The 23,938-nt window shown below is 48.6% G+C and overlaps 1 protein-coding gene across 2 annotated transcripts in view; it reads left to right on the top strand.

Annotated features, from left to right (window-relative positions):
* The first annotated feature begins 1,523 nt into the window (after positions 1–1,523).
* Positions 1,524–23,938, top strand: part of NID1 (nidogen 1) — a 72,692-nt gene continuing 50,277 nt past the window's right edge. For both annotated transcript variants that reach the window (XM_081124224.1, XM_081124223.1), the window contains exons 1-3: positions 1,524–1,781; positions 19,076–19,375; positions 21,357–21,583. In XM_081124224.1, coding sequence (XP_080980350.1) covers positions 1,557–1,781; positions 19,076–19,375; positions 21,357–21,583 — 752 coding nt within the window. In that variant the 5' untranslated portion in view covers positions 1,524–1,556. The remainder of the gene's footprint in view (positions 1,782–19,075; positions 19,376–21,356; positions 21,584–23,938) is intronic.

Here is a 23,938-nt window from a genome sequence, read left to right as displayed (position 1 = left end):
GAGCCACGCCTGGCTGGGCAAGGGCAGTTAGTGCAGGCTTCTCCCTAAAGGTGGCTTGAGTGGGAGGCCCATTTAGCAATAGCTGCTAGGCTCTGTTTATAAATTTGAGCCCAGTTAGCCGCCAGCAGCCCTTCTCAGCAGGTACATTCGTTCTTTCGGTCAAAATCTGATGACTAATGAATTTAAACGATGTCATGAGTCAATCAAAGACTTTATGTTCAGAGGGTGTATTTCACTGGCTTGTTCCTCATGTTTTCTACTGGTTCAGGACTCACGCTCCTTGAATATTCTTTGAAAATTGCTGTTTTATTATGAGAATTATTCCAAAGTGGGTCCCAGGTCCTCAATTTTAGCTAGCAGCAGAAACAGGGACGGCTGTTGTCCTCTCCAGGCTAACACATCAGATACATCCAGCTCCCACCGTCCCAGGTCCTCTTCCCGGACTTCAAAAGGCCGGCCTGGTTCTAGCTTTAACCTTTCGTCCAATTCTAGCTTTCCTCTCCATCCCCGAATATTAAATTTATAATCACGTCGTATGCCTTTCATCGTAATGCTGCTTAGATTCATGTCTTCTCAATTTCCACTTTTTCCTTTCTCAACCTTTTTTTCCCCTGCAGTGTCCCCTAATGTCTCCACTTGCAACCCAGTGCCAAATTAATAATCAGCCGGTATTGAGGGTACCACTGACCTCACTTATCTCCGGTTGTCAAGAGCTCTCAATAGCTCTCCTCTGAGTGTCAGAGCGAGTTTAAAGCCCTAGATCTGATATTAAAGGTTTTCCTTGGCCCAGTCCTTTCCGAGGGCCACCAGCGGGGATGGTCCTTGACGCCACGCTCAGCTCAGCCCCCCGCTTTCCAGAGCGGCCCGTCCCCAGCCTCGGGCTGGAGCTGCGCCTCTCGGTGAGACCGGGTCCGAGTCCCGCGTCCCACGCGAAGCTCTCCTTGGCCCGTGACTCCAGCCCGGATGTCCTTTAGCTCCTGGGGACCCCGCCCAACACTGAATTATGTTACACGTTAGCGGCCCCTCTCGGAGGGTGGGACCCCGTTTCTGGAGGAACTTCCGCAGTAGGGAGCCCTGGACCCCTCCCCAGGAAAGCTGAAAGTGGAGGGATGGTGCAGGAGGTGTCCCGGCCTGGCCCGCTGGCCAGTCCCCAGCGCCTCCCGCTCTTCCACCGGGGCCGGGCGCGCGGGTCCGACCCCCACGCCGCCAGGCAGCCTGGGGGGCGCCCGGCCCACCGTCCGGGACACACCTGCGCCCCGGCGCCGCCCGACCCGAGACGCCGCGCGGAGCCCGCGGCCGGTGCCGCCTCCCGTCCCGCGGCGGCCGTCCGGGGGGAGCCGGGGGCGCTCGGGACTCGCCGCCCCGCGCCCAGCGCCGAGGTCCAGCCCGGGGGCGCGGGCGCCCCGCCCCTCGCGAGGGCTCGGGGGGCAGGGCGCGCCCCGGCGCGGGCCCCCGCCCCTGCCCTCCCCCGCGGGGAGGGGCGCCGAGGGGCGTCGGGTTACAGCCCGCCTTCAGCCTCGGGAGCCGGCGCCGGGTAGCGGGCCGCAGTCGGCACCATGCGCGCGGCGGGCTGCAGGGGCCGGGCCGCGTGGGCGCGCGCCCTGCTGCGGCTGCTGCTGCTGGCGGGGCCCGCGGGCTGCCTGCGCCGCCAGGAGCTCTTCCCCTTCGGGCCGCCTCGCGGGGACCTGGAGCTGGCGCCCGGCGACGACCGCGTCTCCCCCGCGCTGCCGCTGGGCACGGCGCTGCGCTTCTTCGACAAATCCGACATCGCCTCGGTCTATGTGAGTGCGCCCCGGGCGGGGCGGCCGCGGGGGCCGGGGGGCCGGCGGACGGGGGCGTCGGGGGCCGGGGGCCGGGGGGCCGGGGGCTTCGGGGGCGGAGACCCGCCGCCGGCCGCCCGCGCGGGGCGCGCTCGGCGTCTCCGAGACCAGTGCGCTCCCGCCCTGGCCCCCGACGTCCCCAAGGAGCTCGCGGGCTGGGGAGCTCGCCCGTCTGCGAGGCCCTGGGTGCACCCTGCTGCCTCCGGGACCCCGAGACCGGGACCCCGAGCGGAGAGTTCTCCCTGGTGGTTGTGCGAGACATCGCGGCCGGGAAGTTGGTCTCGCCATTGTCCGAGCCTTTGGGGACCGGACACCGGCCCGGCGCGGGTGCTCTGCGGGGCAGTGGCCAGAGCTGGGGCGCGGCGCCGGGGAAGGAGGGGCCGCCGGGCACGGGCACTGCCCGCACCGCTGCGCCGGGCTCCGCGTCTGTCCCGGCGGCGGTTCTGCTCTCTGCTGAGCTCGTCGCAGCCCAGAGTTCAGGCCGGGGAAGCAGGGCTCCCCGGTGACCCAGTTTCCTGTAAGCGAGCACTGTCACCATGGGGGCCCCAGATCTGGAGCGGGGCCAGGCGACCCCCAGCTCTCTGAAGCCCGCTCCGAACGGGCCGGGGCGCTCTGGTGCGGGCCAGGCCTCTGGTGACGCCGCCCGCCCCCGCGCGCCATGTGGATCTCATAGCAAGCTGTGCGCGCTCCAAGGGGGCCCTCGGCGGCGGGAGTGGCTGTGTCCCCCGACGGTGCCTTCGGCCACACCCACGTGGACTCTCGCTTTGCCTGAAACGACCGAGACCCGCGGGGACAGTCGCCTAGCAGTTGACTGCGCTGACCTCCTTGGGTCGCTGGTGAAGCCTAGAAGACCCTTCTTAGAGCAGTGTTTTAAAATGCATAAAATAAAACCCAGGGGATGGCCAAGGAAAGCAATTATGTTGAAATACAGATAAAAGTATTAGAACAAAATTTTTGTGAATTTATATATGCACTTCTTTTTGACCACAGTAAATAGCGAGATGCAGCAGTGGATCCAACAGTGGGTCAGGTAATTACCAAAAGGCCAGGCTCATGAGGTCTGTAAGCATTGGAGACACCTGCAGTGACTGTGAGTGACAGAATATCTGTGACTTCTGCCAGTGGCTAGGCCATTGAGTGCTGCTACTGCTCTGCATTGTTGGCTCTGTGCACAATGGAAGGAAATGCTAAATATCGGGTTCCTGAAAAAAGTGATATTCCTTTTTCCAAGTTAACAGGCCCACTGAATTGTATTCATGAGCCCCCTTGGGGGGGTCACTGGCCCCACGTTTAAAAACCCTGGTGTTAAATATGGGGACCTCCTTTACTCATGGCATCAGACTAACCACACTGCATTCTAAAGACCTGGAAAATCTATTGCTAAAAAGTGATTCCTGTCAAACAATACCTTTGGGTCTGTTTGGGTTTAATTGGCATTTTGAAGACAAAGATTCCCAGAGCTCACTATGGATCTTATATCTGTGCTACAGTTGGGTTCTCAGGGAACTGACTCGGAGATGCAGCTTAGCAGGCAGATGATTTCATTAGGGGTGCTCCTCAGATCCACACCTCTGGAAGGAGGGGACTAAAGAGGGTTGACAGAGGGGAAACACAGCTGCAATAGTCCCAACAAAGGTCTCGGCGAGCCCCCAGTTTGCTCTGAAGGTGGGATGACCTTTCAAAGCTGTCTCATGTCTGAATGAGAGGGCTGGGGCTCTAGGCCATTACAGTGATCTGATCAGTCACTGGATAAGGGCTGCCCTGGAAAGAGGTGTGACCCTGGGTGACCGCTGCATTCTCAGGAGGTGACCCCACCCAGCATGCACCACTCTGTAGATGTGTAGATGCTCTCTGAGCCAATAGAAAAATCCTCATGTGGCCCTGCCTGAGAAACTGAATTGACAGAATGTGTGAGTATGAACCAGGTGCTCTAGACTGCTCTGGGCACTAGACTAGGAGGAGGGAAGAAAGAAAACAATCATTGGATGAGTATGTGTCAGGGACATAATAGTTTTACAGTGCTTAATCCCCAAAACAATTCCCCTGTTTTTTTCAGATGAAGAAATAGTAATAACAGTTAGTAATTGCCCAAGACCATACCACCAGTTAAATGCCCAAACTAGGATTCCTCCCAAGTCTGTGTCTGATTCATGAAGCTTTCAAGCATCAGACCCCAAACATGTGGAAATGGACAGAGGGGTTGTTGTGGGCTAGGATAGTCAGGGAAGACTTTAGAGAGGAGGTTACATTTAAGACTTGAAAGACAGGTTCAATTTCAGTGGGTGGAGGGGGGATGGAGAGGCTGTTCCAGGTGGGAGGGACTGCAGGGGCAAGTGCAGAGGATGGGACCAAGCTTGGCATGTGCTGGGGGAGTGAGGAATGGGATCCGACTGGAGCTGAGGGTTTCCACTGGAATAAATAGGAGGTTTCTGCCAGGATAGGTGGTGGGATTGGGAGATAGAATGTATCAGTTAGCTTTCGCTGCGTAAGAAACAACCAGAAAACCTCATTGAAGAAACAACCAGAAAACCTCATTGGCATGTAACAACAAGCCTTATTGCTTCATTGCCTAGAAGCAGCAGGGTGGACTGATCCACGGTGGCTTTGGCAGGGCCAACTGGGATGATTTGATTCTGCTCCATGGGTCTCTCATCCTCCAGAGCTGTTTTGTCTACTATGGTAGCCATTAGACATATGTAGCTATTTAAAATTGGATAAATTAAATACAGTTTCAGCCTTTCAGTAACACATTTCAGATGTTCAGTCCCCTCCTGTGACTAGTGGTTACTATCTTGGACAATGCTGCTATGGAACGTTTCCATCACCACTAAAAATCCTACAGGGTGGCGCTGCTTCAAAGGGTCAGCTTAAGCGTGTCTTTCATGGGGTCTGTCAGAGCCCAGAGAGTAAACAGAAATGCATAAGTGCTTTTCAAGCCTCTGCTTGGGTCATGTCTCCTAACATCTCATGGACTAAAGCAAGTCACATGGCTGAGCCGATGAGGCAGTGGGTGAGGTGGTTCCCCCACCCATAGTGGCAACGGGCACAGATCCAGGGAGAGGTGAGGCTGTGGGGCCAAGCGATGGAAAACACTGCGTGGAGGGTCATGAAGCATGGCTAGAGGACGGTGGTTGGGGGTAAGCTGTCTGTAGCTGGACACGAGGCATGCCTGTCTTTAGTTAGTAAGTCGGGCAGTGGTTTGCAAGATAGCATGGACAATCAGGGAGAGTTTGGGCGCAGGAAAATCAGTCCCATACATTGCTGATTTATCCGGACATGTGGGATGAGGGCTTACAGGAAGGGGGGCAAGGAGAGAACAGGGCAGCCCTGAGAGGTGATCTAAGATGCACCAACAGGATTTCTGACCAGTCACACATAAGGTGTGAGGAGAAGGTGGGGTTGGGGATGGGGGTGCAGCCAGTAGGCCTCCAAGCAAGCATTCAGGCTGGGGAGGAACATGGGAGCCCCGAGAAGCTGGTTTACTGGACTGGGGTAGTGAGAAACAAGCTGAGCTGGGTTTACAGCCCTTTAGTAATGATCTAAGGTGGCAGTTCTCAAAGTGTGGTCTGGGGACCCCTGGGTGTCCTGGAGACTTGTTCAAGAAATTCACAGGGTCAGAACTCTTTTCTAATAATACTAAAATGTTATTTGCTTTTTATGTCCCATGTTCTCATGTGTATGCAGTGGAGGTCACCAGAGGCTGCATGACCTGAGATACCACTCCCAACAGATCACATGAGTCCAGTGGCCTTCCATTAACCCAGATATCACATTGATGTAAATGTAAAACAATGACACTTCTTTCTCCAAGTACTTTTGAATTTTATTTTTGAAAAAAAATAATGATATTTATGTTAGCATCGAATGAGTTCATATTACTTAAGTTTTATAAATATTTACACTTTTCTTGGTTTTAATTCCTGACATGATAAATATTGGACATGATAAATATTGACCTATATAACCAAATAATAAATACAAGCTTTTGGAGGGTCTGGAATAATTTTTAAGAGTGTAAAGGATCCTAAGACCAAAATGTTTGAGAGCTGCTGATCTAATGGCCGTAGTCTGAGAGCTGTTCAAAGGCAGGAGAAGGAAATGTTCATGGCAGGGTGGAGGGCCATCCTGTGGGCCGTGGCAGACTTCCCTCAGAAGGTCTGGTTCTCCCCATACAGTGACCTCTAATTTTTGGATGATGACTGAGTACAGTCCCAGCAGTGAAGCAGTCCCAGTGGGGAGCATTCTTTGCTCCCCGCTCTGGGTAATGAGTGCGGAATGGACCAGTCTGTAAATGTAGCCAACCGGTGCACTGACCCCCTGGGCTCACATGAGCTCTGCGGCCTTGGCCAATGAACGGACCTCCCTGGGCAAGAGTTCTTCAGAAATATAATGAGGTTGTACAGAAGAATAAAACATTTTCCCTTTTTGACTAGAATTTTATCATCTCAGTTTATTTATTTTTTTAAATTTTATTTTTGTTTAAAATATTACAGATGTCCCTTTTTCTCCCCAATGACCCGTTCCACCCCGTCCCATCCCCCTCCCCAGTCCCTTTCCCCACCATTGTCCGTGTCCTTGGGTTGTGCATATATGCATATAAATTCTTTGGTTACTCTCTCCCCCTCCACCCGCCCACCCTTCTCCGTCCCTCTGACATTCATCAGTCTGGTCTGTGCTTCATGTCATTGAATCTATTCTGTTCATCAGTTTATTAAGTTCTTTAGATTCCACATATAAGCGAGATCATGTGATGTTTGTCTTTCTCTGCCTGGCTTATTTCACTCAGCATAATTTTCTCCAGGTCCCTCCCTGCTGTCCCAAAGGGTACGAGATCCTTCTTCTTTACAGCTGCGTAGTATTCCATGGTGTGAATGTCCCACAGCTTTTTTATCCACTCATCTACTGATGGGCACTTGGGCTGTTTCCTGACCTTAGCTATTGTAAACTGCGCTGCTGTGAACATGGGGTGCATATATTCTTTCTGATTAGTTCTCAGTTTATTAATGCTGGTCGTCTCATGCCGATCAGTAGTTCCAGTTGGCTGTGTAGACCAACAGAATTTCTAGAACATGATTTTATTGCATATTAAGTTATTTATGTCTTGATCATAAAAATGGAGAAATGAATTGGTTATTTGATAAGTTTGGTTTGTTTTGGAAATAAAATCCTTCATGTTATGAAAAAATCATAAAAGTTTATCCTTGGTAGCAAAGATAATTTATACCTCTATCCTGACTCATCTTGCCCCACAGATTTTCATTATACCACGTACAGGAATCTCTCCTTACATAGGGTAAATTTAACTCATCCTTCAAGAGCTGCTAGTTTTCTGTTTTCACCCTACCTTCTCTGCCAGTGTAGGCCGCTCACTTTCTTCAAAGCTGGAGTCATTCTGCCGTGTTTAACAAGGGACTCGTGTCGGGGGCACTGTGCTAGGTGCAGGGCCATAAGCTCTGTGAAATACAGCAACTGAGAATGGCCGGGACCCTGCCCTCACGGAGGTTTCAGAGCTGAGGGAGACACAGGGGACAGGTGACTCCAGTCTCCTGTGATAGCAGATCAACACCCCGAACCTGGGGCGCTCAGAGTCCGTGAGGACTCCATCCGACCGGGTTCATTTCCAGACCCCTCAGTAGCCGAGCGAGGTCTACAGTGCACTGTGATCGCTGCAAATGTGTCCTTTGCTCCTCTCATATATCCTCTGTCCACAAACCGACTCGAAAGCCCCTGGAGTCACAGAGTACGGCTTGGATTCCCTTTGCTCAGTTACTCCTTTCTTTGGAGATCTTGCCAACCTCTGTGGCTTCACCTGCCTGCTCCATGACAGTGTCTCTGGCCACGACCTCTTTCAGATTTTCAAAATCATACCAGATGTTTCCAACCAAATCCTCACCTGCCACTTTGGGTTCCACGTGGCAACTGAGACTTACTCACCTCCCTTGTCCCTCGGCTACTTTCACTGCCACTCGCTTTTCCTTGTTAACGGCACCCTCGGAGGGTTCTTCCACCCCCCTCCCTCCATTCATTTATTCAACAAATACTTAACGAGTGCCCATGATGGGCCAGGCACTCCTGCAAGGACCTAGAAAACAAGTGAACCAAACAAAGGACCCTGTCCTCAAGGAGTTTACACTCTAGCAGGGGCGGAGCAGGAGGCTAAGCAGCAGAAGTTGTGCATTAGTAGGTGACGAGCTGCTGAACACCCGGGTCTGGGATGGAGAAGGCAGTTGAATATGTGAGTCTGGCGTTCAGAAGAGAAGCCTGGGCTTTGGATATAAATTTGGGACTATTGGCGCATGGATGGTGTTTAAAACAAGAAAGCGAAATGCACTCAGGCACAGGAGTGTGTGTAGCTAGAGAAGAGCCTCCAACAGGTCAGGGGTACGAGGAGTCGGCGGCAGACACTGAACTGAGATAAGAGATGAACCGGGAGGTGCCCTGGAAACAAAGTGTAGAAAGTACATCAAGGAGGAGGGACCGCCATGTCACATGCTGCTGAGGGGCCAAAAGGTGAGTACAGAGGTGCCCATTGGGTTGAGTAAGATGGTGGTCACCTTGGAAAATCACTAGCTCTTCATTTCACCTTTTCAGCAGGCCCTTGCACCGCACCTTTCCTGCCGTCCTGGAAATGACATTTTCCAGTTGAGGTCTGTCCCTTAATGCCTTCCCTCCGTACTAACTTCAGGGAAAGGTGACTCCTTGGGATGGATTCGGGGTTTCACCCTATCTTCCTAGCTTTATTTCCAATTTTGCCCGGTCTTCCTTTGGCCCTCTTCTCGGTCTTCTCTGCCTTAATCCATCTCTTATCTCTCAGCTCCTCCCCCGTTCTCCCAGGACCAACTCCATCCTAGCTTCCTAACCGACCAGGGCCAGCAGACGACATTGACCTCCCAATGCTTAGCACTATCTGTAACTCAGGTTGTTTCTCCTTTCTGACGATTAAGAATAATGCTGCTGTGAATGTTTGTGCACAAGTTGGTTTGTGGGTATCTGCTTTCAGTTCTCATGGGTATAGACCCTGGAGCGGAATTGCTGGGTCTTATGGTAACTCTATGTTTAACTTTTGAGGAGCTTTCAAACTGTTTTCCAAAGTGGTGGCACCATTTTGCATTCCCCCCAGCTATGTGCGAGGATTCCAACTTATCATTCTCGCCCACACTTGTTACCTGACTTTGATTCCAGCCATTCTAATGGGTGTGAAGCGCTATCTCCCTGTGGTTTTGATTGGCGTTTCCCTGATGGCTAATGATGCTGAGCACCTTTTCAAGTGTTTATTGGCCATGTGTATATCTTCTTTGGAGAAATCTCTATTCATATCTTTGCTCATTTTTAAATTGGGTTATTTGTGTTTTTATTGTTGAGGTTAAACATCATGTAATAGGACTGCTTCATGAATGAAGCTATGTATATCGTATTGTGTAACATCGGGAGGTAAGCGAGGTTTGGCTGTTGCTCTGCTAGCTGCCAGTGTTGAGGAGGTGACAGCTGGATCTTGTCTGTAACACTGTGTTTTTCCCCTGTGAGCAGCGAGCTGACTAAAGGGCCATGATTTGGCTCATGAGCTGTCCCTTCTCCCATCAACCTTTCACCTAGTGGCTTAGCATCCACCGATGATCCTTGCCTGAGTCAATATTAAATTAAGGTTGCCAAATGGTGTTTTGTTTGGTTTGGTTGCTTGCTTGTTTCCATCAGTCTTTCTACATTTATTGGCTGGCATACTTCTGTAAAGAAGAGCTTTCCCTCACCACTAGGGCCTTTGAGTTACACTGATGCATGATCATCCTGGAAAGGCCATGAATGCTTAACCCTTTCTCTATAATTTCCCTATGATTTCAAATTAAGGGATTCATGTAATCCAAACTAAGGGAGACCTAGTGCTCCAGTGGGTTCAGGTAAACACCTGACCCCAGGTGTTAAGGAGGAGCACGTTTCTCCCCAGAGACTGGAGATTTGGACAGGCCCGGTCCTCCTCCCCGATCTCCTGTTCTGGAATACTGAAGGGCAGACACTGCTACGCCTCTTCTCTGATAGACACACAGAAGTTAAAATTTAAAGATCCAACCACTTAAAAATGTTGGAAGATCATCTTGGGTAGAAATTGGGTAGAAGAGATGGGTAACCAATCCAGAGTTGTTCATTAGCTATTAACTGGATTAGGTTGCAAACATTGATTCATCTCTTAACTATTGCCGCTAGGTTGTCCCTTACTTTTACTTACTAATCCTTTTGTTTCTATTTTTAATGGGAGCCACAGCCATTTCTCTGGCTCTGCGGGGTTAGGAGGGTTAATGGAAAACGTTTGTAATTTGGACTCAAGAGTTTTGTTCTGGCACTTCTAGTGTAGATCTTAGGCAAGTCCTATAAACTGAAACTCATTCTTTCTCATATGCAGAATGAGATGATATTAATGCTCGCTTTACTGGGTTTAATGGGATAGCTGGAGTACAAACGCTTCATGAACTTCGGTGGGGTAGGTCCCAGGCTCTGGGCTGTAGGCTGAAATGAGTCAGCCTCCACCCTGATTGTGTCATGGATTTGGCGATTTCCAGGGCTCTTTTATAAAGCTTTTCTTTTCTTAGGCCCTTTTAGTTTTCCAGCTTTTTCTGGCTGCGCAATCTCTAACCATTGCGCCATCCCATGAAGCTTTGCAGCTTCCATGACTTTTGCTCCCAATATCTCTAAACTAGGCAGCCGAATATAGGGTGCAAATTTTGGTTCCATCAATTGCTTGCTGTCCGTGTGACATTAAGCTAAATTAAGTCATTTCCTTTTCTATTTCGGATATGTGAAGAGAGGCATGGTTGCATGAAATTTTTAAAAAAGCAAAAAGCTTTAGTAAAGGGCTCAGATTTAGCAGACAGTAGTTGAGTTTGTTGCCTTTCCGTATCGCCCTCAGTTATTTTACCTAAAGCCACTGCTTCCTCCCACCCTTGGAGTTCGCTTTTGCAACTTGATGAATTTCATTGTCTTCTCAGTGCAGCCATTTGCATTTCTAGAGTGACCCCATTTGTTTCTCATTTGCACCGACCTCCTCTCACATCTGTTTTGGAAAAGACTTTCCTGCCACCACTGCCGGCTGCTTTCTGCCCTGAGGACCTTGACAAGGTTCATTTAAACCTAAAACGACGGTTGTTTCACTTCCGTGTGCATTTTAATGTAAGGAATCCAACATGCCATTTAAATTTATCTAGTATCTGCATCTAGACTTTTCCCAGTGGTTCGTGCTGTCTGGAAGGTCACCGTAGAGGTGAGCATGAGACAGGAAGTGCCCTTTTAAATGGGGACAGTCCCCTGTTCACAGTTATTCCTCTGAACGTCCTCTTATTAACTTAGCTGAGTTGAAACAATTGCACATAAGTGGCTCCAACTGTTAGCCATGTGGTGCTTGGCCTGTCATCCTGGGGTGCTTTGTGACATAATTGCAGTTTTCGGATAGAGTGTTCTGTAAAGGGGCATTAAGTTGTGAGTAACTCACGGAGTTGAAGTTTAACTTTGCTAAGGGAACTTCTTTTTCCCAGTGTGAACTGTAAGCAAGATTTCAGGGCAATATTTACCTTGGTCTGTGTGCTGGTAGTAGCTGTACAGAAACGCAGGTACAGGAACTCACCAGGGCAGAAAGCCGCAAGGGGCAAAACTGGTGAAACAACAACCTTCTTCCCCAGGTAACCTATCCTCCCTCAGCACGTTGCTGGTCCTGCGGTTTAGACCCCTGAGTGTTTCCTCCCTAAAGATAACATCTAGGCCTCAGTTGAATTTCAGCTCCAGGCTCAGAAAAGTGGCAAAACCAGACGAGTGGCGTCAGGGCTGCCTCAGGACCAGCTCCACTGACTAATAACCCTGCCCCAGCACCGACCAATCAGCAGAGACCACGACCCTGAAAGCTGATGAATATTCTATTGCGACCCTCCCCTGAGACCTCCCCTCAGATTTCCACCTGCAAGAAAGACGTAAATACAAAGGACCAAGGACCCAGGGTGCACTCCCCACGAGGGGAGCACACCAGTGCCATCTCCACCCCCCTTCTTCCCTCCAAGGGGACCAACGAGACTTGCAACCAGGGGAGCAATGGGCAGCGGCAGTGCGTCCTGGGCCTACCCCTTGAACCTGTCTCCAGGGCCCCCTCTCTCTCTGACTCCCCAGCGAGGCTCTCCTGTGGCTGCTTCTATGCTCCTCCTTATCTCACCGTCCTAAGTATATTTTTGCTGCCATCATGGACCCAATACCCTTTGACTCAGTGCTGTGTAGCTCTTCCCTTTGGATATCCCCATCTCCCATCCCTTTTCCTTAAATAAATTCAATTTTTCTTTATCCACCGTCTGAGATGGCTGTTTAGCCTGCCCACGCACCACGGACCTTAACCTTTCAGCTGTTTTTCCATAAGGGACTTAATTAAGAACCTCAGCTAGGCAATGCTTGGTTAGTTTGCGTTACCTAAAGACAGTAAGTAATATAACAGACAGGCTTTGACAGGAGCACTTCAGCGCTCTGGGGTTTTGCAGTGTGACCTACAGCGAATATGGGCGGGTGCCCTGGGAGTCAGGAGTCTGTTCCCAGGTCAGACCCCATGGCGTTCACTGCAAAGGTGCAAAGGAGCTCGTGGTAACTCTGCTGGGGCAGGTGGGGGGCTTCACAAGGAGAAATGGCACTTTGCCAAGGACCCAGCTGCGTAGGGGTCTTCGAGGCAGAGGGGACCATGGATGCAAAAGAGTGCAGTGTTCGTAGGTGAAACAACACAATGACTTGGGAGGAGTGTAAGCAATTTAAAAGCTTTTCGTAGTCCTGGCCGGGTGGCTCAATTGGTTGAAGTCTTGCAGCACATATTTCTGCTCTGGCCTGTGCTCATCAACATTCATATCAAAGCTAACGTCTGGTCCCATGATCCACGTCATTTTTAAAGTAGCAAAAATGGGTGCCCAGAAAGTGATGCTGGTGCCTGCTGTGCAACCCTTAGGATTCACCATTGTTTCTTTCTGCACTTGGGCCGCACCCGAGCCTCATGGCTCTGTAGCCTGGGATTAATGACTGAATCTGCTTTCGCCTGCACCTAGAAGTGGGATCACCGGGTCAAATGACAGTTTCATATTTAATTTTTTGAGGAAACTCCATACTGTTTTCCACAGTGGCTGCACCAGTCTGCCTTCCCACCAGCAGTGTATCTGAGAAGATGCTTGATATGATTTCAACCTTCTTAAACTTGTAGAGACTTGTTTTGTGTTCTAACATGTGGTCTTTCTTTGAGAATGTCTATGTGCACTTGAGGAGAATGCATATTCTGCAGCTTTGGGGTGAAATGTCCTGTAAATGTTAATTAAATCCATCTGATCTAGTGTGTCATTTAGAGTCACTGTTCCCTTGTTGATTTTTTGTCTGGAAGATCTATCCAGTGATGTCAGTGGAGTGTTAAAGTCTCCTATTGTGACTGTATTGCTGTCAATCTCTCCTTTAAAGTTCTCCAGAATTTTTTTTTTAATATATATTTAGGTGCTCCTATATTGGGTGCATATATGTTTACCAGGGTTATACCCTCTTGTTGGATATATCCATTTAGTGTTATGTAGTGACCTTTATTGTCTCTTGTTATAGCCTTCATTATGAAGTCTATTTTGTCAGATATGAGCATTGCTATCTGAGCTTTTTTTTTTCATTTCCATTTGTATGGAAAATTATTTTCCCATCCCTTCACTCAGCCTGTGTGAGTCTTTTGTTATGAGGTGGTTCTTTTGTAGACAGCATATATTTGGGTCATGTTTTCTTATCTATTCAGCTACCCTATATCTTTTGATTGGAGTATTTAATCTATTTACATTTAAAGTTATTATTGATAGGTACTTAACTAGTGCCATTTTAATTCTTTATACCTATGTTTCTCTTTCTATTTCTACTTATTACAGCAGTCTCTTTAACATTTCTTGCAATGCTGGTCTGGTGGTAATAAACTCCTTTAGCCTTTTTTTGTATGGGAAGCTTTTTATTTCACCAACTATTTTTAAAAAAATATATATTATTTATTGATTTCAGAGAGAGGAAGGGACAGGGAGAGATAGAAACATCAATGATCAGAGAAAGTCATTGATCGGCTGCCTCTTGCACGCCCTCTACTGAGGATCGAACCCACAACCAGCGCATGTGCCCTGACCAAGAATCGAACTGTGATCTTCTGGTTCATGGGTTGATGCTCAATCACTGAGCCACACCAGCTGGGCTCACCATCTATTTTGAATGATAGAGTAGTCTTGGTTTCAGATCCTTGCTTTTCATTTCCTTGAATACTTCATGCCATTCCCTTCTGGCCTGTAGAGTTTCTGTTGAGAAATCAGCTGACAGCCTTATGGGAGCTCCTTTGTAGGTAACATATTTCTTTTCTCTTGCTGCCTTTAAGATTCTCTCTTTGTCTTTAAATTTTGGCATTTTAATTATGATGTGTCTGGAAGTGGGCCTCTTTGGATTCTTCTTGCTTGGAACTCTCTGTGCCTCCTGAACTTGTGTGACTTTTTCCTTGACCAGGTTAGGAAGTTTTCTGCCATTATTTCTTCAAACAGGTTCTCTAACCCCTGCTCACTTACTTCCCCTTGTGGCATTCCTATGATGCGAATATTGTTACATTTCATGTTGTCCCACAACTCCCTTAAACTGTCCTCCTGTTTTTTAATTGTTTTTTTCTTTTTGGTTCTCTGATTGAGTGATTTTTCTACCCTGTCTTCTAATTCACTGATCTGATCCTCAGCTTCCTCTAATCTGTTGTTTATTCCTTCCAATGTATTCTTTATTTCTGCTATGTCATTCTTAATTTCCTTTAGAGATTCCATGTCTTTTCTCATGCTGTTGAGCATCCTTGCAATCATTATCCTGAACTCTGTATCTGATAGATTGGTTATTTCCATTTCATTTATCTCTTCTTCTGGAGAATTCTCTTGTTCTTTCACTTGGGGCTTGCTTTTTTTTTTTTTTTTTTTGTCTCCCCATTTTGGCTACCTGTTGGGTTTGTGTCTATGTATTAGGCAGATCTGCTAGGACTCCCAGTCTTTTTGGAGGGTCTCTGGTGCAGGCCAATGTCAGACGCTGTTTGTGACTGGCTTTGAGTACCCTGTTTGGAGCTATCAGCAATCCATAGCTTGTGGCACCCTGTGCTCGGTGTGGGCATGTTTGGAAAGGACCAAGATGCGCACCAAGATCTGCTTTTCTAAGCCCTGGGACCAGAAGCAGATCGGGCAAAGACTCAAAGTACCCAGAGACCGAATTTGCCTGCAGGCTGATTGTTATTCTCAGTCTCTTAATGTGCCTCAGGCTGTAGCACTGGGTTGGGGGAGATGATTTCCACAGGCAAAAGCTGCTGGGTTGGGGGAGATGATTTCCACAGGCAAAAGCTGCTTGGATGGTAAAGGTCTGCCTGAGAAAGATGTTCTCTGCCCAATGGGGGAATGACCTGGCACAGGAATCCAGATGGCTGCCTTCTGAGCTCTATCCCCAGAGACAGCATTCCTAGTCCACTCTGCCCTCCTTCATCTGGAGCCCAAGGTGAGTGAGTGCACACGAAACTGTGCGTTGCCCTCTAAGAGGGTGCCTCCATTTCTAGGTGTATTTCCCTGGCAGACAGAAACCGTGCTGCTTTTCACAGCCAGTTGCTATGTGGGCACCTTTCTCAGTTCTGGTGCTCTGTGCTGGGGAGCCCAGCTTGAGGTTTAAATCCCAGAGTTTGCAGTGAGAGCCCCCCACAGCTGAGATCTCTCTCTAGACCTTCAGCTGCTGCCTGTGGGAGCCCAGCCAGCCCTCTCACACCTCTGCACTTCCTACCAGTCTCTATGTGGTCTCCACTTTCCGTCCTTGGTTATGAGGGTGTTCTCCAGCTCATCTTCATTTGATTCAGGATGGTTTTTCTATGTTTTAGTTGTAATTCCAGTTTGGTCCTGGAAGAGTGTCAGTGTAGCTTCCACTTAATCCACCACCATCTTGGAATCCAGTTTATGGCTTGTCTTGGTACATTTCTATCTGCCTATTCCCAGTATCTTCCCCTCAACAAAACTGAGTTATTCTTAAGCAAATCCCAAACATTTTATTTCATTCTAAATATTTCAGGATGTATGTCTAAAAAAATGACTGTGTTTAAAACAAAATTGCAAAATTCACAATCTCACCTAAAAAATAAGTAATGATTCCTTAATATCATCCAATGTCCAAATAGGTTCATAAAATGTTTTCTTTTGCGTTTTGGTTTAAGTCAGGATCCAGAGACCACACATGGCATCTGGTAGACATGTTATTTAGGACTTCTTAAATCTACAGGTTCCTGTGCCTTGTTTTTTCTTGCAGTGTGTTTAATACAGAAACTGGGTTTTGTCCTGGAGAATGTCCCATGATCTGGACTTTACTAAGCATGTCTCTATGGTGTCATTTATGTTCTGTCCCCTGCATTTCCTATAAACTGGTAGGTAGATCTAGAGACTTGCTCAGATTCAAGTTATAGGCTCATATTTATGCAAACTCTTTGCTTAGCCATTCGTTTCAGTGTCACGCGCCTGTGGAAAGAACTGCAGCCACACCGAATGCTATGGTCCCTCATGGCTCTCACACCTTCAGGCATAATTTCTTGAACCACCTGCATGAAATCCCCTACCCCATTTCCTGAAGGAAGTGAGGGAGGGAGGGGACCAACACATGCCAGGCCACCTGTAAGATCTGTAGCTACATCAATGACCAAGATTGATGTGGTCCTGGTCCCCCAGGGGATGTACTGCATAGTGGGGACAGCAAGCAGACAGTGAGGTCATTACAAACTGTGGTCGCTCCTGGGAAGAAACAAATAGGAGGTGGAGCTATAAATCGGGATCAGGGAGCGAAGGAGGCAGAAGGAGGGGCGAGGAGCCTACGTGGATGGTTAGAGAAAGCTCTCCTAGGTGCTACTTTAGCTGAGCCCTAAAGGATTGAGGCAGAGCCAGTCATGTGACTGCATGCTGTGGAGGAGGGGTGCTAGTGGCTGTGGGGATGGAGAAGGTGCCAGATCCTCCAGAGGCAGGACACAGGACATCGGGTGATGGAATGTCCTAGCTTAAGCAACTGGGTGAATGGCCGTGTGGGGCAGCCCTGCGCAGCAGGACAGATGGCTGTGAATCACTCCAGTGTTCCCAGCCTAGTCCCCTTGGAGACTGTCCTCCTGGCCTCCTAGATGCCTTTCCTTTGTGTTCCCTGCCCTCCTATTGAATTGGTCCATGGCACTTTAGAAAGATGGAGAAAAGGCACAAGGAACATTGTGTGCTTGACATGTTTGTCAGATGAGACTGGCACCTGAACGTACCAAATATTGTCCGTCCTGCTTGCCGTCAATGGTGTATCTGAAAATAAAGTTTACTGGAGGGGGGTGTTTAAAGCTAAAAATCAAATGCAACTTCTGATGTTCTGTATATGATATTTATCTTTGCTGTCATCTCTCTTTAGGATCACCGACAACTGAGTTGAATGTGCAGGAAAACTGGCTGAAAAATCATTTTCCAAAACTGGCACTAATGGGGGTCATCTGGGCTCTGTACAGAGTGTCTGCAGAGCTTAGTGACTGGCCTCTGAGTCTCCATCCCTAAAGCATTTCTTGTGGAAATAGGAACATTCCTGTGCCCAGATTCTAAATAATAAAAGGCACTGTTCGTCTTTTCTAAACCATTGGACTGACTTAAATTTCACTGGAAAAACAGATTTTTAAAACCAAGTTGTCTGTATGTGGCCCTGTGTGTCACTTCCTACTAGCAGCTGATGACTGCCAACTTCTGGTGTCTTGAGAAAGTGAGCAGTTTCCCACGCCCCCGCCAGCTGGGAGGTGATTGGGTGGGGGTGGGGCAGAGCCAGCTGGGCCAGCTCCTCCCTGACCCGTCTCTGCAGCCTGTCTGCGTGCTCCAGAAAGTATTGCTTGTGCCAGGTGATGAGAAGTATGTCCCTTAAACAGCTCATAGCCCAGGAAGTTGGGTAAAGGGGGAGGTGCGCTGAGTTCACTCCCTAAGCTCCGTTGAGTGTTCAGTTGGCTCCACCACATGGAGCCTTTTCACCCAGTTCTGGGCATGTTGCAAGGATTGTGTTTTAAGTTCCTGGCCTTTTTGTCACCTATGGCCTCTCCTCCAGGAACAAGGTCTGAAGTGACTGAAGGATAAGGGTGTGTTTAGAGGAGGGAGGGAAATAAGTGACTAAGAGGCCAACAGGCCTTCAGCTCTCCTGGACAGTCAAGAGTTCCCTGCCGCATTGGTGTTTTTCCAACCTCAGCCCCTTAAAGTGCAAACTGAGGTGCCATTTGCAAAGTCTCTCCCATCTGATTAGGGATTTTATTTTATTTTTTTGACTCTCAGATACTTGAAGTAAAAAGACCAGTGGAGTGGACTCTGTGTCATCAGTGGGCTGTGTGCTAACGAGAACATGAGCAGGTCAAAGCCACATTGTCGCCTGGCTTTGCAGGGGCCAGTGCCCTCTCCCCCCACGGGGCTGTTTGTCCTTCCCATTTTCCCAAGGAGCATGGGCTTCCATTGCATGAGAACGGTGGTGCCTAGTCCCAGGCAGTGATAGCCAATTTCAAGAAAGTTGTACCGTGGTGATGACAGCCAGTGTGGAGCGGGCTCCCTGGGCTCACATCCCAGTGTTGCCACTTACTGGTAACTTTGGACAAACTGATTCACGTGCCTCATTTCCCTCATCTGAGAACACGGATACTGGTGGTCCCTAGTCCTGTGGGGTTCCTCTGAGACTCAGGTGTTAGTATGATGCCCAGAACATGGTGAACATCCAATAAATGTTAGCTATTATTCTATGACAGTAAACTACTCAAGACGACACCATATGCCCCATTCAGATTTCCTTCTAGACACTTCTCTTCTCATTCACTTGTTCCATCATCATCTGTTTGGGTCCATCTTCCTCAGACTTTTCTGGACTGTGGGTTCCTTGAAGGCAGAGTCTGTAGAACTCAGCGGCCTGGTATGTAAGGATTACTCAGCTCGCTGAGAAAATGAATGAAGGCTTTAATAATGACTTACGCTGAGGCTTTGCAGGATACAAAGCTCGCACCTAAGGGAAACCTGAGACCCTTAAGACACTTGTCCTTGGGGACTGGTGTCCCCAGGACATTTGCCCAGGAAAAAACTGCTTTCTACCATTCAGGGTCATATCTTCCTCTGACTCTGCTGTATTTGGCATTGTGTGGGCACCTGTTCTCTGAGTGGGCGCCCAGTCTCCCCTGTAGAAAACGTCACTTCTGTGCTCCTTTTAACTCTGCTTGGTTTTGGCAGGTCACCACAAATGGCCTCATTGCCATGAGTGAACCCCCGGCCGCAGAATCCCATCCTGGGCTCTTCCCTCCGACCTTCGGAGCAGTGGCACCATTCCTGGCAGACCTGGACACAACAGACGGCCTTGGGAAGGTTTACTATCGAGAGGACTTCTCCCCCTCCGTCACCCAGCTGGCAGCGGAGTGTGTCCAGAGAGGGTTCCCGGAAGCCTCCTTCCAACCCAAAAGTGTGGTGGTTGTCACTTGGGACTCTGTCGCCCCCTACCAAGGGCCCAGCGAGGACCCCGCCCAGGAAGACAAGGTGAGCACTCACCCAGGTTCCAGTGCAGAGTCTCACAGGTCGGCTCCACCTGGCTGGTGCTACTCTGAGGTACCGTGTGCTGTGTCACTGATAAAGGCAGGACACCCAAAACAAAATGAGCAGGCTCGTCACTTGTAGGTCCGAAAGCTCCAGCTCCTTACCTGCAAGGCCATAAACCTCTGTTTCAGTGGTGACCGGATGAAAGAAAGCCAGTCCCTGAGAAACTTCCACATGGAGCATAAGGTTGATGAATCCCACCCCCTGGCTGCTCTTACTCTGGGTCGGATAGTGGGAGGTCGTTTCTGGTTAAATAGGGACATTATTAATATGAAGTGAAGGTTAAAATGACCACATAATCCTGAAGGGAGTGAAGAAATGAAGACAAAGTCCACACTCTGGGTGGGGAGACAGAGCCCCTTGCACCTGGGGATGTTTCAGACACAAGTTCAGCCACAAAGCGGTGCAGAGCTCGGACGTGTCCTGAAGGGGGCATCTGAGTAGGTCAAGGAGCCAGCTCTAGATTGGAAGTCACTCTTAAGACATGCCTCAGTGTCTCCTTGGAAAAATAATTTCGCCTCCCCCGTTATCTAATTTTCATAGGATCACACAGTAGGGAGAAACTTGACAGGTCCCAGAGCACCCATTTCAGCGGGCATGTCCCAGCGTGCATGCACAGGACACTTGTCCCACACGGTCCCCGAGGAAAAGTCCTCCCTGGCTAAGTCCGTTTGGGAAATTAGACACGCGTGACTCCTCTTGCTGACTCACTCTGAAAAGCACTGCCATAAAGAAATCTGCTTCATTCTGATTAAATTAGCAGTCCCCCCCACCTTTTGGCCACCCCCCCTTTTCCGTCCCAAGTAAGACACATCACCTCCCATAGATCACCCTTTGGGAAGGTCTGTATGGGCCTGGCCAACACATTTTGCTTTGTCGCCTGTATCTGAGTGCTGTACTTGAACGCTGCGTCAGACCTTTGATTTCTAGAGGATGTGTCCCCTTTGCCCTGAGTGACAAATGCCCAGCCCCCCGTGAAGAGCCCTGCCTGCCTCTGCAGCCTGACCTACCCCTTGCCCGCACATGCTCTGCAGCAACTGTATGTTGTCACCTGCAGCATCTTGCCCTCGCAGTCCTCTCTGCTGTGACATCCTTGCCCTGACCCCTCTGCAGGTGCTCCTTCAGACTTGGCCAGCCCCTCCGCTCCCACCTGCCCAGGGTCAGCATGTCTTCCTGTGACCCCTACAGCACTGACACCCTTATAGAATCTGTTCCCCGGCTTGGCAATGTCTTGTTCACATGTCAGTCTCCCTTCCAGACCGTACATCCTCAAGTGCAGGGACTGTGTCTTCTTACTGTCCGTATCCACGTGCCCAGGGCAACGCCTGGCACATACGAAAGGTTCCACATTTAAGGAGTACTTTCTCTGAGCCTGGCCCTTCGTATGTTATCTCACTGGCCCTCCTGCCATTCCTATGAAGGAGGTGGTTTTATCTCCAACAGATTCAGAAACCAAGGCTTAGAGAGCTTGGGTAACGTGCCCAAGGTCACACACCGGTGATGAGTGAGGATTTGGATCCAGATCTGTTTCCACCCAGAACTCACGTTCTTTCGTGCTCTATGGTGCGTAGGCTCAGTGATGTATGCCTAATAATGACTGTGGCTGAACATGCTTAGTGGCCGTAGATACAAATTCTGAGGGTAAGAATTTGCTAAGTTGCGTGAGATTTTTAGGTCTCTATAATTATGGTTAACCTGAGGGTCACAGTTATGCAGAAGGTATCCATTAATTCATTAGAAAATTTCACGTTGCCACAGCCTTAGAGGCATTCCAGCGGAGCTGTCCTGGAATACTTGTTCCTCCTTTTAAAATAAGGTGAGGACACTGCCATCTTTGCACATTTTACATATAGTCTGGCGAGTAGCACGTTTTAAGATCTGTAGATACTTTCCTGAGTGACTGAATGTTGACCCATCTTCACAGAGAAACACCTTCCAGGCGGTCCTGGCCTCCTCTGGCTCCAGCTCCTACGCCATTTTCCTTTACCCTGAAGACGGTCTGCAGTTCACGACGACGTTCTCAAAGAGGGACAAGAGCCAGGTCCCAGCCATGGTCGCCTTCAGCCAAGGGCTGGTGGGACTCCTGTGGAGCAGCGATGGCGCTTATAACATATTTGCTAACGACAGAGAATCAATTGAAAATTTGGCCAAGTATGCTTCTTTGTTCTTCAGTAGATTTCCCCCCTTAATAAGATCAGCACTTTATTATTTTATTAAGGGTAATGTAATGGGCGTTACAGAACATTACCTAAAAACGTTCCTTGGGTTGCAATTCCGTGTATAGTTTTTATATTTAGTATTTTTTCTGATGAACTCAAGGGAAGATACTCTTAGAATGCACAGGTGTACTGTTTTTTAGGTGTCATCCTCATTTGAAACAGTTTCTACCATCTCCTTTGTAAGTATAAAGTTAGAAATAAAGTGTTTCAAGCCCATCTCTTGCTATGAACCCAAGGCTGAGAACACCCTTTCCCCACATTGACTAGGCAGGAAATCCTACAACAGAAACACTGCTCTCTCAGGCTCTTTTGTAGAATTTGGCAAAAGGGGAGAAAGGTCAGATGCCTTTTCTAAAATTAAAACCTTTTCTCTACCAACATTCTTTAAAAAATAAAGATTCCCCCCACCCCCAATTTCATATTATCAAATTGAGTCTAAAGCTCCTCTGCTTTAACTTAATGGTGTGCTGGTAGCTGCTTAACAGCCGGCTTTACAGGTGTGGAAAAGCCCTCGCTTACAGTGTTTGCCTATTTCTGTGGTGTAAACGCTCCAGCCACGGCCAGTTTCCAGCTGTTCAGGTCACCCTGCTCCACGTGGAGATGAGAGAAGATGAACCATTGTACGGTGTTCATACCATACAGGTGCAGTAGACAAATAACCTCAAGAACATAGATATTAGTAACGTAATTCAAATGTGATGAGTTTTGAGTATTTATTGCCTTTTCAAAAATATAACTTATTTCATTGTAATTTTACATCATTTAGTTTTGTACAACGGCTGTGTTTAATAACTGGCTTACAGAGTTTCTAAAATCTAAGTTGGCTCTCCCGAGGGGCGCGGGCGGACAGGTTGACTGGACGCCCTGTTTCTGCAGGACTCTCCTGATCCCCATCCCCAGGCTTTTGCTCAGTGCTCTCCACCGAGTAGTGGAGGTCCCTTCTTTCCACTGTATAATCTGGTAAGAGTAAAAACGGTGCAGCAGCAAGTGGAGATTAGGGTTAGTCTGTTGTGTTTTGTAATTATAAAATGCCTTTAGAGTCTGAATCTCATTTGCATTTCACTGTTCTTTTTGAGCATAAGAAGGTTAACTGAGACTAAGATTCCACAGCTAACAGACATGGGATTTCTCATAAGCCAAGTCTACTGTTTTCACTAACTACACTTCTGACACCAAATATGTGGCTTTCTTTCCCACACCAACCAATTCTCCAACCCTTCAGACACCATTCGAGTGTCCTCCAGTTCAGTTCAATTCCGACACTAACTGCCCGGAGTTAGCACAGACCCCCAGGTGAAGGGCTCTGTCCCACAAGTCGCCCCCACTTCAGACACCAGTCACAAGTCCCAGGTTGCAACCCCCCCCCGCCCAAGTCACACAACTCAGGAAAGCACTGACATGGTGTTACCAGTTTATTATAAAGATGCAACTCAGAAACAGCCAAATAGGAGAGGTGCACAGAACAAGGTATAGGAGGGAGAGGGGGCACCAATCTTCTCTGCCTCTCTGGGGTCACCACCCTCCTATCACCTCGATGTGCTCACCACCCCAAAAGCTCTCCAACCTCATCCTTTGGGTTTTTTTTATTACCAGCCATGATTGATTAAATGATGGCCACTGGTGATAAACTCAGTCTCTAATTCCTCTCCCCTCCCTGGAACTCAGGGCATGGAGCTGAAAATTCCAATCCTCTAATCACGCCTTCGTTTTTCATTGACCAGCCCCCATCTAGAAGCTCTCTAGGGTCCCCAGCCACCAGTCATCTCATTAGAATAAAAAAAGACACTCTTATCAGTCCAGAGATGACAGGGATTTAGGAGCTGGATGCCGGAACTAGAGACAAAGACCGAATACTACTGACCCTTGAACAAGGTGGGCTTGAACTGCAGGTCCATTTATATGGTGATTTTTTTTCAATCAACACTGTAAATGTATTTCTTCTTTATGATTTTCTTAATATCATTTTCTTTTCTCCAGCTCACTTGATTCTAAGGATACAGTACATAATACATATAACATACAAAATATGTACTAATCAACGATGTTATCTGTACGGCTTCCAGTCAACAGCAGGCATTTAGTAGTTAAGCTTTTGGGGAGTCTAACGTTATATGCTGATTTTTGACTGCATGGGGGTTGGTGCCCCTGACCATGCATCGTTCAAGGGTCAACTGTATATAATTCTTATTATATCACACCATGCCAAGGAAAGATAGTAACAGATAAAATGAATGACTCCAGTCAACAGGTTGCTTTCATGGGGGGCATATGACCAGGGGTTAGTATA

Source organism: Miniopterus schreibersii, assembly GCF_964146895.1.
Source record: "Miniopterus schreibersii genome assembly, chromosome: 21".
NCBI classification, from domain to species: domain Eukaryota; kingdom Metazoa; phylum Chordata; class Mammalia; order Chiroptera; family Miniopteridae; genus Miniopterus; species Miniopterus schreibersii.
Note: the sequence above shows the minus strand (reverse complement) of the source record. Positions and strands in the feature narration are given on the sequence as shown.